Here is a 19,033-nt window from a genome sequence, read left to right as displayed (position 1 = left end):
CAGAGAGAATGGGTCATAATTTCCCCCGTTTTTGTAACATTATTTGCTGGTGCTCTGCTCCTATTGGTCGTAGCGTGATGATATATAGCCTATAGCCATCCTCGATAAATGAGCTATCTAACACTGAAATATTTTTAAATCGGACCAGTAGTTCCTGAGATTAGCGCGTTCAAACAAACAATCAAACAAACAAACTATTCAGCTTTATAATATTAGTATAGATAAATTCAAATACATTTTTCATATTAATTTATTTATTAGGCTCTAATAGTGTGGTAACAATGTACAATATTGCACAGTCAATTATATTCTACAATTATTAAACATCAGTTTTATAAAATTTTAAACTTATAGTTCACAGCCGTTACATTATAATGTTTATTTTTGTATTCATAAAATACTTAATACTAACATTAAAATTAACTTTACTTATGAAATAATTTTATGTTCTTTATTATATTATTTTAACATTTTATTTCGCATCACTGAAATATAGTTTTATGAAAAGTATGGTGAAGAGTATACAGTTAAAGGAAAATTTTATCTAAAGGTCACCATTCATATTACTGACCGCACGCTTTGGTAGTTACGCTATGCTATGAAGCGCGATTTTCTGCAATCTGTAGAGTGCTGAGTATCGAGAATTTGACGTTTCAACCGAACTGCATAATTAGTTCCTACAGAACCCGCCAGAGGCGCTGATCAGATGTTCATACAAAATTTGTCGATTACTAGCCGGTTTTAGATAGCCGATAGCAGAAGGAAATCTCCCCTTTTGTCCAGTGCAAAGCTAGTTATTACTTTGCCAAAATGTTAAAGTCCTAATTTTGTAGTTTCACTAATGAATGCACTATAGAATAATTATTCTCAATACTCCGGTTAAAATACTGCACGCGTGTTATTTGCCATGTTAATTAAACATTTAACAGCTCACAAACAGGTTTTAGCGTTAGAAAACCACTTGTTTTGCCGACAGCCGTGAAATGTGAATTAATACACGAACTTAATATGAGAATAGTGACATTTCAATAGAGAATATTGAATTAGTTCGTCTATTAGTTAAACAAAAAAGTAAATAAAGGTTTTCACTTCTCGTAAATAGTATATAATTTATCTAAAATGCATTAATATTATGATAATTTGCTATAAAATGTGCCACGCTGTGACGTTATATATTTGACTTTTCAACTCCATGTATCGTTTTAGTATAACTAGCACATGGCAGTCATTTCTGAATAAAAAGGAGTGATTTGTGTGTTATGAAATGATTTATTTATATCCATCTATGAGTAAAATACTTACCTCAATCTGATTCGAACTATTTTCGTTAAACAGTAATAAACTATTATATTCCAGCTACTAAAATCTTAAAATCATCTTTAATAAGTATATTATTAAGCTCAACATACTCGATATCAAGTTTTCATTAATGTTTACTATGAGTAATAAATTATATATTTATATTGTCAGAAAACAAATCGAATCATTACAAATTAAATCCTTTTACTTTGATTTAGTATAATACTTCCAACTATTTATATTTAACTATTTAGGTATATTAAATTCCTGTGCTGAATTGCGTGAAATATTGTAAGTGCCACATAATATCATAATAACTCTTTGAGACTGTGCTTTGTTTTCATCTACCATCATCCGAAAAAAATGCATAAATATAAAAAAAAAAAATACCAAGCTTGGTTTATTCTAAAATCAACGCGAACACTCATTTTTAAAACAAGATACCAGCTTTTTAAGATTAAAAATTAAATTAAAATATGACGAATAAACGTCTTAATTAAAAATTATATTTATTACAACGACTCTCGTAGATCTTACGATCCAGCATACCGGTAAATTGTGACTTGAAATAAATAATTTAACTAATAATACCAATAGTCTCAATATCCTTTGGATAAAAGAAGTTGTTCTTCTTCATAGGTATGGAAGATATTTGCTGGTCGACGGGGACCCTCGTGTCGTAGAGCGATGGAGACTGGAAGATGATGCCGAAGGTTCCCACGAAGCAAGCGATGGTGAACAGCCAGAGGAAGAAACGATCCAACACCATGGACATGAACTTCCAGTCTTCTACTACCTGTGGACAAGAAAAAATTATGAGAGACTGGGCTTTCCTCTAGGGTCCGCCCGCTAGTTGTATTTGCTTAGATTACTCTGTACCTATTGAATAAATAAAAGTCTGACTGTCTAGCCGACTGAAGACTTATTTTATAAATATTTCTAAAGATCTCTAGAAAGAATAGTTTATTTTAACTATACACTACATGTATTTATTGTTGCGGTCATTTGTAAATAAGTTTATCTACTCTTCAAAAACAAACTGGCTAGAACAATTCCTAAAATTCATCAGAATCTTCACCATTATCTTTCCATTCTTCAACAAAATGTTGTCATCAAGTTTCTTTTACAACAAACGTTACGCCTGTGCCCACCTTATCGCGTAAACAAAGTTTCCGTACTTTTTTCATTATTTCCTCTTGTAACAGGCCTCTTGAGTTCTGAATGAGGGGAAGCGTATCAAGGGACAATTTCCCCTTTGAGATTAACCGTTTCTAAGCGATTATGTATACAATACGATACGTTTGTGATAAGCACTTTGCATTTCAAGCGATGAAAACTGATTATGAAGATAATGTAGCCGTTTGATACGGTCAAGTTGGTGTTTTTTGTTTTGTAGTACTTATATTTAGATAGAAAATTTAAATAAAGCACTATAAATTTATGGAAACAATTATCTACATTTTTCGTGGAACAAGTGAAGATCTCCATTTTCTGATTGTCTTGTCTGTGTTTGTCTGATTGCTTGGTACACTTTCAAACCTTTTCCTCTTAACTAGATTTTATCAAATTTTTGTATAAGTATCATTGAAGACCCGTATAGACATATGCATTTTTTTTCGAAATCACTCATAGATTTTGTTTTACCAACGTTACGCGCTTGGCAGATTCTATTGCCAAACATTCTACCCATTCAAAATTATAAGCGACAGGAGCATGACCAGAATAATAGGACTAAATTATGGACGCCAACCTTCCTCGCAAAAGACTTGAACAGCAAACAAGTCAGTAGCTATCCGGGGCTTGCATACTACCAGGGCAGCATACTTGAATGTAGCTCGGGTTTAAAAATTAAGGTAGTATTTCGTAGAAAATGCTTTTCAAGCAGCCAGTATATCGTATGTGGTATGATAATGAGTGCTGGGCATATACACGGGCCCCGAGCGCCTGTCCGACCACTATTTATTTTAACCAGAATTTTTCACAGGAAGCACTTCATATATTCCGCTCTGATAGTGCTGGTACTACTTGTCGTATACGCTCGGTTCGTAATTTTAAATTGTTGTTTGTTGTTGTGGTAAGCTACATAGTTGTTTACTGCCCAAAAAAAATGCCTCGTACAAAGAGATTAATCTCAGCTCTTTCTAATTTCTGATCAGCGAAAGAGGTATCGAAAGAATATATCGAAAAAGCAAACTATGCAAAGTCAAAAGCCTACATACGGGTACTTGTAATTATTATTCCAATTAGTAGACAAATTAAACTTATTGCTGTCACACTGTCGGGCAAGGGCCTTCTGCATTTTATAAGATTACGTATATATTAAAATACATTTCGGCCGTCCCAGGATTCGAACCCGAAACCTCTGACGCGGCAATCGCATACACTACGCCACAGAGGCAGTCAACTAATGTATTAGAACGTAATACACATACACGGGAGTACCGGAGTAGTGTCATGAGCAGGAAAACGCCGTACCACACCGTCGCCACCTCCCAGGAGACACGTGCACTCACAGCAATTTCCTCCACGCTTGTTGGTTCATTTGACAGTACTTTGACCTCTAATACGGAATTTCGTATCAAAATGTACGGTAAGTTTTTGATGGCCAAAGTAAAAGCTTTTATTTAGTTTTGTTGCTGTAAGATGAACCGCAGTGCGACTTGACTTGTCTAAATATGTTATTAGAAAACCCGAATTGCACTGACTTGGAATTTGGTTAGAATAAAGAGAGGTTTTTGAATAGCAGCCTTTTATTAATCCTAGATTTTCATGCTTCATTAAAAATATGATGTAGCTTCCATAAAACGGTAACAGATAGAGTTATAAATTAGGTATATCTTTAACTAAACAAAAAAAGCAGATGGAATATTTGAGAGAAAATAATATATGTCTATAAGCAAATTGATTACATTATCAAAACTGTAATTATAATTTTATTTCATTTCATTACAAGGTTCTTTTCACCGTTTTTGTCATAACAACTAAAAGAAAATTGCCACTAATCCCGCAGAAAAACTCGAGTAAATAAATCTGCAATTTCAGAGGACGCTTATTAGCTTTCATTTGTATGAAAAATAAATCAATCATACAAATTGAGTCTTAGCAATTCACAATCAGACCGCATTCAAACCGGCGTCTAGACCAGAAACAGTCTAAATGTAAGAAAATTCTGTATTACCTTCATTTTCATAAAGTATTGGAGAATAAAGTATCTGTAATGATGTGATTGGATAGCAATTTAATAACAATTTGTTATTACGTAAGATACAGACTTGACATTGAAACTAGTTCAAAACATCTTGTTATTGAAATTATTTAATGTCTGATTTCACCATTTCTTAATAAATAGTACTAGTGAACTCATTAGGTGGAGTTTCAGCCCGTGACTTCGTCCGCGTAAAAAAACTGGGGTAAAAAGTTCCCTAAAATCCGTCCAGTAGATTTATCGTGAAAAAGTATCAAACATACATGAACATCTATCTATGCTTACAATCTTTCGAAATATTAGTAGGATTTACACTAATACAAGGAAGAGTACAGTCGGTAACATGTATCAAATTATTTTATCAACTACATTGTTAATCTTTTGGCGATTGAAAGGAGTGGCCGTGAGTTGCTAACTCTTCTCATTAAGCTCTACCCCCTTTCTGAGCTAGTAGTAAACTCAGTGATTGTAACGACTATCATATTGGTTAAGAAATGTAGCCTTAAAAAGGGATAGATGTGCGTATTTTCACACCTATTATGTTAAGTATTGGTGCGATCGAAAATATTGACATTACAGATGAAACAAAAAATAAAAGACCTGAGAAAATCTTAGAATCACATGGGATGATTAATACAATTCCCTTCATTCTTAATTCAACTACATTTTAATGATCAATCAACATGATCAATCATTTTTAATACCAACTTGAACGTCCCAAAACTATTCCATTTAGTTCCAAGTTAAACCTGCTAGAGAATAACATAAACATCGTAAATAAGGACACTTTGAAATTGGACAAAATGGTGTTGAAATTGCCATAGGTTAGTTATAAACATCAAAGTAAACAAACCCGCAAGGGACCCTACTCGACACCTAACCCAACAGAGGCTTACGTAATTTAATAATATAAGAAACTTTCAATCCGCTATTCCCACAAGTAATTAAAATTCGCTATACATCTCGTAAAGAGCAAACAAACAAACTTGATCGGTATATTTAAAACTAGCTGACCCGCGCAACTTCGCTTGCGTCACATAAAAGAGTTTTCAAAATCTTCCCCGTTTTTGTAACATTTCTTATTGCGACTCTGCTCCTATTGGTCTTACCTTCCTCGATAAATGGACTATCTAGCATTGAAAGAATTTTTCAGATCGGACCAATAGTTCCTGAGATTAGCGCGTTCAAACAAACAAACAAACTCTTCAGCTTTATAATATTAGTATAGATTCAAAACACAATGACGACATTTTTCTCTGTACAACATAGCTTACTTATTTTGTGCTAGACTCACGTAACAAAATAAACTAGCAATGTGTATGTACTCGTAACTGGAGGAAATCCTCGCGAAGAGGATCGGAGGATTTCAAGATGCGATCCATGTTTACATCGGTATAGAGCCTCTTGGGATGTCTAAGCTTTTAAAGGAAATATGCGGTACTGCAACCAGCTGCAGTTTTTCGAGAAAATGTAAACGTATTTATTTGTATCAATTTTGTGAAATACACTTTCAAATATATTGAAATATGATATTGACAGTTCATTTGAAAATTAATGGAGAAGACGTCTTGTTATGTTATGATAGTAAAGTTATGACTCTTAACTCGAAGTATAACTTAGCCTTTCAGCTCAAAAAATACTCAAATCAGATTCTTTGAAAAAGATTATTCATACTTGTTTTGATAGTCAAATATTCTACCAAACCTCGATACGTTATCTCTCAAGAGAAAAATCGGCGCAAAAAAATATAAATTCATAAAAGCGAACGCACAACAAACACTATCCGAAAACATTCAACATTTCAACGGGAATCCCGAAAAAAACCCGCAGAAACACTTCAACATTACATATTTCATCCTATTTCGCATTCAGGCCCTGTCCGTTCCGTTAAGATAAGGGCGGCTACCATTAATATAGGGTCCAGATGGCAAACAAAGTGAATAGACCATTTTTACGCCTTCGGCTCATCGATATCGAGTTTTCAGATAGACGACACGGCACCGATACGACATGCATAACTTATAATTACAAGGAGTACCTCATTGACTCCAAAGTGTGGATAATAGCCATAGATTTTATCTTATTTCACATGCAAATGCCGCTTCATACTGTCAATTTAATGGATTTTATGCTGTAATATCGGTTTCGTATCGGAATCCAGTCGTTTAATGTGAACAGACTCGTCGACACCACCGAATAATAATGGCCCGGGGTTCCTGTTCGACAGACGCCTAAAGCCGAGTTATTAGGTCAATAGAAAAAGATTGTTCTCTTGACAATAATGAAATGTTAGGGTGCATCAGCGAATATGACTGTCCTACAGTTAAAAAGAATGATGCTGGATGCGCATATTAGGTTGGTGTTTACGCGTTTTGTGTCTCGAGAAATATTTTCGTAAATAACGGAAATGAATTATGGATTTAGGCTTTCTAGAGCAGCAAAGTTAAGGCAATTAAAATTCGTGATTACGTGCTGTGACTTCAAAAACAAAATAAATCTGTTTTAATTAAGTAATGAAGGTTTTAGAATTATTAAAACTATAAACTCAAATTGATGAATAATATCAGTTGTAACCCGATAGCCCAGTTTCTAAAACAAACAAAGTTCCAAATCTCAATCTATTCAACAGATCCAACATGAAAAACTGGGTCACTGCAAATTGAAATTACAACTCGTCCATACATAGAGTCCAAGAGGCAAACATAAAGAAATATCAATAACAAAACGAATATCTATTTACACGAATAAAAAGAAACGTGTTATTAATCCGCGAACAAAAATGGATCGCTTTGGTAATCCGGGAGATGCTTTTTAAAATTTATTCGGCCTCCGGGTGCTATTTATATCGTCGTTTCAAAAATGAAGTGCGGTTATCTGAGAGACGTAAGGACGTGTTCGGAATAACAATTCAGTTTGGCAATAGACGCTGTTGGCTATAGTCGAGGAGCCCGCTAATTTACTTATGTACTACGTGATGTAAGTTTCCTTCGTTAATTTTATTGTTTTACATTCGTGTTTTGTTGTGTACTTTTAGGGTGAGAGATGTCGTTGTTTTACAACGAGATTAAGGTACTTCTTAAGTTTACTGGCATCGATTTTCAATTTAGTACGATGCACTTAATATTCTTATCTGTAACTATGTAATAACCGTTCAAGACAAGCAGTAACGTTACCTCAACGTGCCTTAACGATACTTGAAGCACCTGCCATCGTTAAATTTCATACCGAAAGTTAGAGTTACGTATTCATATCGAGGACTTTAGTTTTTATTAAGACATTACCAAAAATGTTTATAATTATAATAACGAACGAAGTTTAACCGTTTTATACATTTAAATGAGACTATAAGATTTCGAATTGCTGTGATATTGCATACTATAAACAACATAAAAATATTTGTTCTACGAAATAAATATTCCCATACAGGTTATTGGACTACGCACTGTTTCTGCCAACAAATTGGGTCGAATAAAGTTCCCCTTTGGTATAGATAGACAATCAACAATATACAGACACCGATACACGTAGCTGTTTACTTAGAAATGATGATTGAACCGTGTTTTTGATAAGCCGCCGTCTTTTTACAAGTGTTAAAGAAGAGTAACACCGCGTTATGCTGTGTTAAGTGTAGTTGTAGTTAAGTGTGCTTTTCTCTGATAGTATTCATACCAATATTATAAATGCGAAAGTCTGTCACGTTTTTATTGCCGAAACACTGAACTTATTTTCAAGGACTTTTAGAGATTTTCGATGCATGAAGATAGTTGAAGACGGTGATCGAAACGAAGACCTTTTAGTTTTTAAAACATAAGTACTCCCTAAACCCTACTACCATTCTGTATTGTATCAAAACTACACGTAAATGGAAATAAGCGTTAGTACGGAGCAATAAAAATATTACATTTTTCCCTTTGTGCTGATATTAATTGTCCTACATTTTAAATTTCACTAAAACCAGCAACACTAATTTAAAAACCGCGACAAACGACGTCATCTCCCAACAAACTTCTACACTTAATTCCACAGAAAAGAGCACTTAGACTAAAATAAAAATGTGTCAACTTTATTCCAAATCGTTTGAAATTCATCTCGGCTACAGTGTTGGTCCCTACGGATACGAGTTCCCGAGGACAGCACTGCTCTTTAGGGAGTAAGATCGATAACAATTTAAATGTGCTGATTTCTTTTACCCTAACACGTAATGAAACGTAATTACGTTTAGTCCCAATTCCTCAGATCATCTTGGTGATAAAACCGCATTAGTAAACGCTTCGTTTTGAGTTTGGTAATTGTGTTTTTCGTCAGAGTATAGGCTTTGACAAACGAATTTGGTAGTCGATTCTTTTTAATTCACTGCTCACTTCTTACTCAATCAGAGTTGTTAGGTTTTATAAGTCTTTATATATGAGTTTTAACTTTCCATAATACTAATTTTATTATATAATGAATGTTTATAACTCCGTCACGCAATCACTTCTAAATAGATTTTTATGAATTTTGGCAAATAGATACATATTAGGTTAACCCATTGTGTAATTGTCTCCCCAGGAAATATTTCCAAGCGGACTAAATCGCGGACAGAAGATATTTATTAATAGACCTGCATGTTTTCGATATTATGAGTATATTTTTGTGTATCTCGAACACCTCAAACGGAGGAAAAGTTTTCGAAATAATCTTATCATCACGGACACTGGTAAACAATATAATATTATTATGTACATTTGCCAAACATCAGCCATCATAAAAAAAAACACTCTGTAATAATTGAAAACACTTCCCCATTTCGTATCTTAAAAACATTTCGCAGAAAGTACACTCCGTCGGTAATCATTCTGAGAGAGGCAAATTGTCGGCACATATAATAGAAACATAATAGCAATTAATTTTGCTCATACAATAACAAACTTAGGTAGCTAATAAAAGGGATCTTCGCGACTGAATGAACGATGTTCCCGGGGGTGCGGAGCGTGATGAACGAATGAATGTTTTATTACCTACGATATGCAGGTGCTTCGGCGACGAAATATTATGAATATGCTTTGGGGTTCCGCATGATGGTAGATATCAATTTTGTGAGTTTATATACAGTGTGGTGTGGTAATATTTAAGATACTTATATAATATTATATTACTTCATATATTACATATGAGATTTCTCCAAGATTGTCGTCATACTCTTCAAATTAAGGTTTAAAGAAGCAATATAGGAACCATCAGTTTAAATACTATTTAACTTTTTGTCCAGAAGAAACAGACAGATGTGTGATGTGACGATGGATTGAAAAATACTTATAATAGTATTATCCCATGAAATAGGAGGTGAGCCTAGTGTCAAATACTGAACAAGTAACTTAACTCCAAACTACTACTGAAAACATTCCAATAGACATTGATAACCGGCTCAGGAATCGAACTAAGGAATAGTGTAAAGCCGCATTAACTACTGGTTAGACCTTAGAGATATGTGTATGAGTAAAAAATAAATATAAGAAAACATTCCAATAGAAATTGCAAACCTGGTTCAAGAATATAACTGAAGAATAGTCTAAGGCCGTATAAACTATCGGTTAGACTTCAAAGCTGGACAAATAAAAAACAAAGATCATAAATAGATTATTCCTGGGAAGGAAAGTTTGTAACGCAGTGACTAAAACGTTCCTACACGAGACAGTATATTCATATCAAAGTGCTGTATCAGGGAACACCTTAACGTACGAAGTTTTTCTTTCTTTCCCCGTGGCGTTAATTTTCCTCTAATGCGCACAAAAACTCGATAATGTCGAGTTTCTTATTCGAAGACAGGATGAGGTAGAAACGTGTGCGGAGTATATCTTTGTCATTACATTCACCTGTGTTTGTAGCACTTTGTACAAAGGTAGAAAGAATATAGGAAGAATTTGAAAAAAAATAATTGAGACTCATACATGCCGGTCGTGAAAATGCCATTTGCAGAAAGCAGAAGCATATGTTTAACCCCGGGTCTTCACCTTACTCCATGTAAAATTACATAAAAACCATTGCAAGACAGACAAACACCCTTATATGACATTTATTTCTGTATGGACATATGTAAATAAAACTGCGTGCACAAAACGGCCACTGACGTATATCATTCAAAAACAATTATATAGTTACCTAAACAACTTCTAAATGATCTTCTATTATAGGAAATATAACGATACTATACTGAGAATATGAGAAAAATCGAAAAATACCACTTTGATCGACCTGGGAATCGAGCCCACGACCTCATAATTAACAGTCGTATACACTACCGTCCGCGCCACTGGTTCAACCTGACACCCTATACACCCGTCATCTTATAAAAAGAATATTCTCTGTATTTCAAAAGAAAACAAACACAGACGAAGCCGAGGAAAAAAGGCGGTATACTTAAATATCTTGATGAAGGCCACATCTCAATCTCAACACTACTTAATTACAAGTGCTCTAAGAATACAAATTTCGGGAACATGAGACAGATTAATAAACTTAATAGCGTCGGTTCACGAATTGGTCCTTTGGGAGCTCGGCTGAGTGCTGAGTAGAGTGCCTTTAGCTACGCAATGACGCATATAAGGAAAATATTATAATTACTCAAGTTAAGTTATTATTTCAGTCCAGTAGATTTGGTGGCGATAAATCACGTTTTTTGGTATAGAGTAGTAATCTTTTTTTTTGAAGTGGAGATGTTATTATAAAACTTATTGTGTGCCGGCACTTTTTCAAGATCATTTAATTACATTGCAATTGAGCTAGTGATTCTTACAATAAATTGAGTATGACCATTTTGAAGGTCTAATTTATTATGTATTAGGAATTTGATAATAACTATTTTATATCAAGGAATCAAAAATGTTACGTTTCTTTCAAATTAAATTGCGTTTAAGACTCCATTTCAAACCAATATTGTGTACATTTTGCGATAGTAAGATTTATTTCTATAGTTTTAAATCAAAATAACTTTTAAATAGTCTGAACAAGTGAAGTGGTTAGTCGCAAAAAGGATACTTAAATAAATCATGAAGCTCTCGCAATAACGTTGAACATTCTCGAGAAACATTACTTAAAAACAGAGGTCCAATACCTTTGAAACATGAGACACATTAAGGAATTAAGTGTATAAAAAAGCTAATATTGGGAAAGAATTTACCGAGCAGATGGGCCCACGGGGACCCGTGAATAGATCGGCGACTCTCTTAAGTGTCGATAATGAGACTTGCGAGGAAAGATATCAATTTTGTAAGTACTTAAGTGGATTTTATCAAAAATGCCGTTGCGGTTCATCCAAATCCTAATCTATTACACCTAAGTACCGTGATCAATCTAGTCTTTATGTCACACTAGCGGGCTGACCCAACTTACCTCCGGTTTCTGAGATACATTTAGCGATAGTTTATCTATTCAATAGCGTTTAATCTCATATAAAAAAATGCTATTGAATAGATCTACTACCGTTAAATGTACTCAGAAACCGGGGGTTAATCATATAGAATCATCGAGTACAGAACAATTGTATCTCAGTGATTCCAAGGGAATTTTGATATCTGATTTGATACCATACACACTTTATCCCGACAGTTAAGAACAAATTAAAAAAAAAAAACACTATTTAGTTTTTTTAAAGGTTATGCGGGAACATATATTTCGATGATTATTTTTTATTTATATAGATTAGAACTCTTTGTAATAGTTATTGTTACATCATTTTAATCTCAAAAGCTTTCGAATTTTCCCGAATAATTAACAGCAACATTGTCTGTAAACTATGTTATCAAAGACTTTATGATAAAACCGTCTAGCTTATACAATTACATTAACAACGATTTAAAGGATGTTCGCCCAACGATCGGCGTAATTTTAATGCCTCATCCAATAGCTATTGAATATTTAAATTGGAATTAACGATCAAAGACGATTTGTCGATTGCTTGGGATACGCTCACTAAAGGAGAAGAGCGTCGATGAGCTGTACCACGAATAAACCGATAAATTGGGCGAGAAAATCCAATCGACGGACTGAAAAGATATTTTTCGCGATAGATTTGCGTTTGACAAGTCTACCTTGATGTCAAACGTTGGCTCGAAGGTGCTTGGTGAATACTGCAAACGATTGGTGTATTGCGAAATTTTATATTTATTTTCTACATTAAAACTAAGTTTAAGAATAAAATTGTTCAAATAATATTACTTTATATAATTTACAACGACAATCAAAAATCAAAAAAGTAATTATTGTTTTATTGTCATTGGAGTGAATTTGTAACAAGACGAAATTGTCCCCGACGTTTATTTGTACAAAACCTGATACGGAAAACTTTTACGAGCAACGTGTAACGAACAAAAAGTTCACAAAACGTACCTAAACTAAACAAACAGATGAGGAACTCCTTACAAACGTACTGTACATTTCTCAATTCTTTTATTTCCATCGTATTTTTGTTAGATGTTTACGATAGAGCCGGGTTCGCACGCGAGCTTGCAATGAACTGCCGACCAACTTATGAGTAATACACTTTTACAACACAGGAAATGCAAGAAACTTCACAAAAAGATAAATAAAACAATTTAATGTAAACTTTGTTAGGTAATAGTTATTTACTTTGAGCTACGGGAACGTATGAACGTAAAATGTAGAATGTAAATTGAAAATGTGTTTGTTCCAACAGATTTTTAGCTTGATAGTTATGATAAACATAAATGTTTGCGATTAAAAATACGATAATGCATTTTTGGATATGGATATTGGATATGGATGGATAAACCCTGAAATAGAAGACAAGTTGACCTGAACTGATTTTATTTATTCCAGCAATTGTCAAAAATGTAACCTTAAAATTCTCAACGTCTAAATACCCTATTATGTGACAGGGTAGAACTATAAAACTACTTTATTACACAAAAACTGATTTCAAACGTAATTATAATCACGATAAGTAGTATACAATAGACCTAACTTCATCATGTACCTAATTAATTATACGAAGAGCGTATAAACACAAATCTTAACATAATTTTTGTAAAAGCAAGTGTCAGTTTTGTAGGGCGACCCTCGCCATTATTCTTCCCGTTTCTCCCGCATTACGAGTCGGACACCGTCATATAAATATTTAAATGATCCCGGGAATAACAACCGAATGTATTTTTTTCTCTTCCTTTATTATTATTCGATGATAATTAAGACTCCCCATTTTTGGTATAAAATTCTGTTTTATTAGGTGAATTCATAAAGGCGAAGTTTTGTTTTTTCTTTTCCATTCGCCTATTTTATGTCACAAACTCGTAGTTTATTTTTTTCTAATACCTGTATTAATATGCTTAAACGGTAAATGGTAACCTATTTTGATAAAATTACGCCTGGAGATTGTTAAAGACCCAAATTGAAGAATCAAGCGTAGGCTTATTTCCTACCTTTTGCCGCAACGGCCTCTCTTCAAAAATTAACTCCTAATGACTTAAAAAAGGGAGAAACTATGAATGCGACAAAATTTATTGGTTGTCGTTTAATAAATTTTGTTGCTTTCAAGAGAGTTGAGAGCTACTATCACTGATTTTACTCCCCGTCATAAACTTTTAGAGACGTACCTCATTGTCCTTGTCGGCGTCTTTGATGTGCTGTGCGATGAACCTCACGCTCTTCAACGCGGCCGCCACTTCAGGTGACAGGTGGCGAGGCAGCATGTTTTCCGATTCCGTCACTGCCATAACAAGAAACAATAACATTTAAGTTTCATAACCAGCCTATCTTATTGACATTAGGCAATCCTTTTTGATCCAGCATCAAGGAGCATGGACGAAGTATGGATAAAGGATCTTGACGTCTTCTCGGTACGTTAGAAACTTTTAAATGCTCAAGGCTTGATACGGTACCATGTGAAAATTGTGCTTTCGTGGCATCATTTAGTCGTGCATCTAATATTACACGGTAATTAACGCCAACCAACTATTTGCTCTCGTGAAACTTCGATCGAGTTGCAAACTGACCGACAGCTACAGCCTGTTTCAAAACGTCAAGCATTTCAACGTAAGAAAATACATAACATCTGTAAAACATGGGACAATCGTGGAACAAAAATTAACAATTGTAAAAAATCTTACCTGAAGGTCTTTGATGAGCTCCAGCAGCAAGCATATCGTCTTCGGGAGCAGGTGACTTGCGATAATCACCGTTATCACCTTTCGAATCACCAAACGCGTCCGTTAAACTATCCCGGCTGAGAGAAAAATTGAAATTTATTCTCTGGCCATTAAAATTCATGTAACTTTTTCAACTAGTAAATGATGTTAAAAGTTGCCGTCGTGCATTATTCTAGCCTCAGTTAGTGCCTATTTTGCGCTCATGATCAACGCGAACTTTTCACCATATAGAGATAATTTAATAGGTAGTAGTTAGGTAGCAGTTTAGTAGTATTTTTTTAAATCTAGGTATAAATCTATTCTTGTACAACCAAATTACACGGGAGCAGGTCTGCGCGCCACGGCGCGAGTAAAGAAGCGCAAATAATCATTATTTCATACAATCCGTGAAAGATCTTTACATAATAAGATGTATTTATCCAGATACTCATACATATATCATCGGATTTAAAAACTTAAACAGCATTTCAACAAAACTCAGCATTGAAATTGTACACAACGCTTACTAAAAACTTTACAACGGAATACCATCAAAACCTATTTATCGATATAAAATGAACGAGGAACAAATTGTTAAGCAAAGTCGTTGCATTGCTATGAGCAATCGCAATTTAATGGCAGATATTATAGTTCGCCAACTTAGTAGAGAGCCTTGGTATGCATGATTTAGTCATACGATATATATTTATACATACATAGATAACATCACGCCTGTTATACCTGCAGGTGTAGGGAAAAGCTTGGGTATACAATACTCCCATGTTTCGCCGTTAACAATGAGACCTTGGTCAGCAGTCGGATTTTAATTAATTTTAGGTCGGGGAAAAAGTCTTTCCGCATTATAAATATGTATGAACTTGTAATAAAATCTCATTGGCTTCAAGAATCACAAATGAGTACACGGTTCATTAGGTTTCTTTCAGAGAGCTCGTGAGATACCCAAATATCGAGCTTTTTTGTGTACAGAAAAGATTTTATTACAAGTTCATACATACTATAATGCGAAAAGACTTTTTCCCCGACCTAATAATTCCGCATATTTATAGGAGCCGTTGCTGCTGCATCTACCTGCGAGTTACTGTTTACGAGTACCTAATTTCAGAATTTTATATATCTCCATCAGCCGTGAACTTTGCATATAAGGTTCTGTATTAAGTAGTTGGACTATACCGAGATTATAGTCATTTAATGCCAGGGAAGGTATGCGAAGCCTTCAGGAATCTGAATCGTTGTAAGTTCCTTGTTTCGAAAAGCTATTGGAAATAGTTGATTTGCTCGTTCTATTGGATTTTTCTACAATGATATGGAATTTCACATCCGTGTAGTTTAATAGTATAAATAGTCGTATGGTTTTACTTCAAATAATTCAGCTACAAATGGTATTCATATAAGCAGCAATTATTTGTCTGTAATGCTACATTTGTCTGTAATTACACCTAAACCACAGAACCAAAGTTTATAAAAATTTGAGGTATTTTAAACGAATGATCAAAATATAAAGGTTAGCCTTAAAATCTGTTGTTTAGCTGCTGTAATAAATGAAGAAACTTTTTTCATAAGCGGAGCCGCGTATATTAACTAAATTAACATATTTTACGTAAATAATAATTGAACTAACTACCAGTACGATAGTTATCTATTACAAGTAAAGTTCTTACCTCATCTCCAATTCATTGGTGTATCCATTAGACACGAAAGTATCATCATAATCTGGCAGTGAGTACTTGGTCCTTCTCATCATGAGCAGTTTGGGCATCAACTGAAGAAACAACTTCTTCATCCACGGCGACATCGTGTGCGTCGAGGGCGACCTGACATAAGCAAAAATATTACGTAATTTGTTCAACATAAAAAAATTTAGTCAAATTTTATTAGTGATTGATAGTGATTTTTATAGTGAATTTTAGTGTTCTTTTATGCTGTTCTCATTTAAATTTCAAGGGAATTATACCTAGGTGGCGTTTACAGTGCTATTGAAAAGCTGAAAACAAAATACCGATACCGTCTAAGCTGTTTTGTTGCTGACGGAATGCCCGCTACGTTGTTCAAACAAATACAAATTGCTAATAGGTGCTGAAAGGCCTAGCTGTGGTTTTCGAAGCAAGGAAACTAACAATACATAAATATAACTGTCTTAACATATTTTATACAACTAACTTTCTTTCATCAGTCATCCCAGGATCATGGTCGATATAAATTGGTCAAAATGTCGTAAAATATAAAAATAGTCTTAAACTTTAAAACCTTTCTCTAAACTAGTTGCGTCAGTTAATTTCAATCCACTAGTTATATCCTCGTGTAAAAACAAAGGCTTATGAACTATGGAAAATATTCAAAATATCAGTTTAACCATTTTAAACTCTCGCGATTTATACACATAATATTATAATGCAATTGGTCTTAACCGCGATTGATAACTAAAGGTTAGGATACCTTTTTCAGTTATATTATTCTTTGTCAACCGGTAACCCAACCGATGCAATTTTATCGAAACGTCAGGTAAACAAATAGGGTATCCAAACATTTAATTTTTAATCGCGTTTAAAACCAGTTGCAAAATAACAACATTAAAAACATCACAATTTGTACCGGATAAAACGCAATAAAAGACCTATAACCAAGTCATTTCATAACCTATTAAAAACAAAGATTCACACAATCAAATCAACGTGTTAACTATGATATAAACAGTGGTTTAAATTTAACAACAGGGAGTGTTATTCAAAGTGCTAATAGCTGTTATATCGCGATCTCATGAGCAATATATCACACACACAATGTTCTATTACAGTAATGACAAAATAACAATGAAAACGAGAGATTTATTCGCTGCGCTACGGCCGTAGGGATGTGATAGTCGTCTAACTATTTACTTGAGTTTCAGTAACCGTTATTCACGGCTGTTATGTTGTACATAAAGTGTTATTTATCGCTGCTATTTTTTAGATAATTATTATAGATAATTATTAATACAAGTGTATGTAATAAGTGATTTTTTTATCAGTTTTCCGCCGGTAACTTGTCTGTTTTGTCTTTGTAGAATCGTTTGAAAGAATACTAATTTGAGGTTGGTTTTTTTTTGCCGCTTAGTAAAACAAAATATCATGATCTTAAAATTAACTCTATTTCTATAAAATGATTACTGAATTTTTTATCATAATCGATTGAAAAGAGTGGCCGTGAGTTTCTTGCCAGCTCTTCTCATAAGGCTCTACCCCTTTCTGAGCTAGTGGTAGATTCAGTAATTGTAACAACTAGAATAAATGATTTGATTTTGATAATATTTTCAATAATAGGTCAACTAAAATCGCACAGGTGATAATGTTACAACACCACTCAATAAACAAACACGATCAAATTACAGCAGCAATGTTACATTAATTAATACGAGAAGTATTTACATTGGCGTCAATAGCCAATGTATAAACATGGAAAACCATTAAATTCAAAAGTATCGACAAACATTTTAATCACGCACTCGACTAGAGTAGCACTCGACTAATTGGCACATCACTACGCAAGCTATTTGTAGGAATACCATTTCAAATGCGCAGTCGGTTAATTTTTATTATTACGAGAATGTGAGAGTACTGTTGTGCCTGCACTCGTTTGGCTATTGCTTTTGTGTTTATAGCTCCATATACACTTGTACAAACGCTTGATATGTCTGTAATTTGATTCTTGAAGCTCTAGAATGTACCGTAAACTCTGAAGTCATGTCGTAAGAACATTGTTAAAATAAATAGACGATTACATCCGAGTTGACGGTCACCATTACTGTTTTGTTTCTTAAATATTATTTCATAAATAGTACTTCCACAGCAATGTATTCTTTTTTATATTCTAGAAAAAATCATAGAATTTTTCTTTACACGGTAAAAGTAAAATTTATTTCGTTTGTAGAAATAATATAAACCGAAAAAAGCGATTTTATTAAAAACGTACTCAATAATGTTCCTATTACAATATTTTATAAAGGACAATGATATGGCGTCTTCCTACCCCTATGGTAAAAAACGCGTGATATTATGTAGATATGATAACACAAAATATAATTAAAAAGTAAAAAAAAACTTAATAACCACACTACGTTATTATCGCCTACATCACTAAATATCTTACCCCGAAACTATAGAGTCTAAATTCTTATTACAAAGTCCCGTAGGAGCTGCATTCAATAGTGTTGTAGAGTTCGTGTTAGCTACAATATTTCACGCACTATTGTCCTGTTATCGAAGTGACGTTATTACAATGAAGAGAACGATTTATTCTCCTCCTTTATTTAGGAAAACGAGTCAAATATTTCGAGATAGCAGTTACGGTTGATATTTATGATAGCGTCTTTAAGATATTGAGCAGTTTAAATTTAACAGTCTGTTTGAATAACTGG

General features: G+C 33.9%; 1 protein-coding gene across 3 annotated transcripts in view; it reads right to left on the bottom strand.

Annotated features, from left to right (window-relative positions):
* Nucleotides 1-236: 236 nt before the first annotated feature.
* Nucleotides 237-19,033, bottom strand: part of nAChRbeta2 (nicotinic acetylcholine receptor beta2) — a 38,254-nt gene continuing 19,457 nt past the window's right edge. For all 3 annotated transcript variants that reach the window (XM_076123208.1, XM_076123207.1, XM_076123206.1), the window contains 4 exons: nucleotides 16,302-16,454; nucleotides 14,605-14,720; nucleotides 14,092-14,204; nucleotides 237-2,095 (listed from right to left, as the gene is read on the bottom strand). In XM_076123208.1, the coding sequence (XP_075979323.1) occupies nucleotides 1,877-2,095; nucleotides 14,092-14,204; nucleotides 14,605-14,720; nucleotides 16,302-16,454 (601 nt within the window). In that variant the 3' untranslated portion in view covers nucleotides 237-1,876. The remainder of the gene's footprint in view (nucleotides 2,096-14,091; nucleotides 14,205-14,604; nucleotides 14,721-16,301; nucleotides 16,455-19,033) is intronic.

This window comes from Anticarsia gemmatalis, chromosome 15 (assembly GCF_050436995.1).
Source record: "Anticarsia gemmatalis isolate Benzon Research Colony breed Stoneville strain chromosome 15, ilAntGemm2 primary, whole genome shotgun sequence".
NCBI classification, from domain to species: Eukaryota; Metazoa; Arthropoda; class Insecta; order Lepidoptera; family Erebidae; genus Anticarsia; species Anticarsia gemmatalis.
Note: the sequence above shows the minus strand (reverse complement) of the source record. Positions and strands in the feature narration are given on the sequence as shown.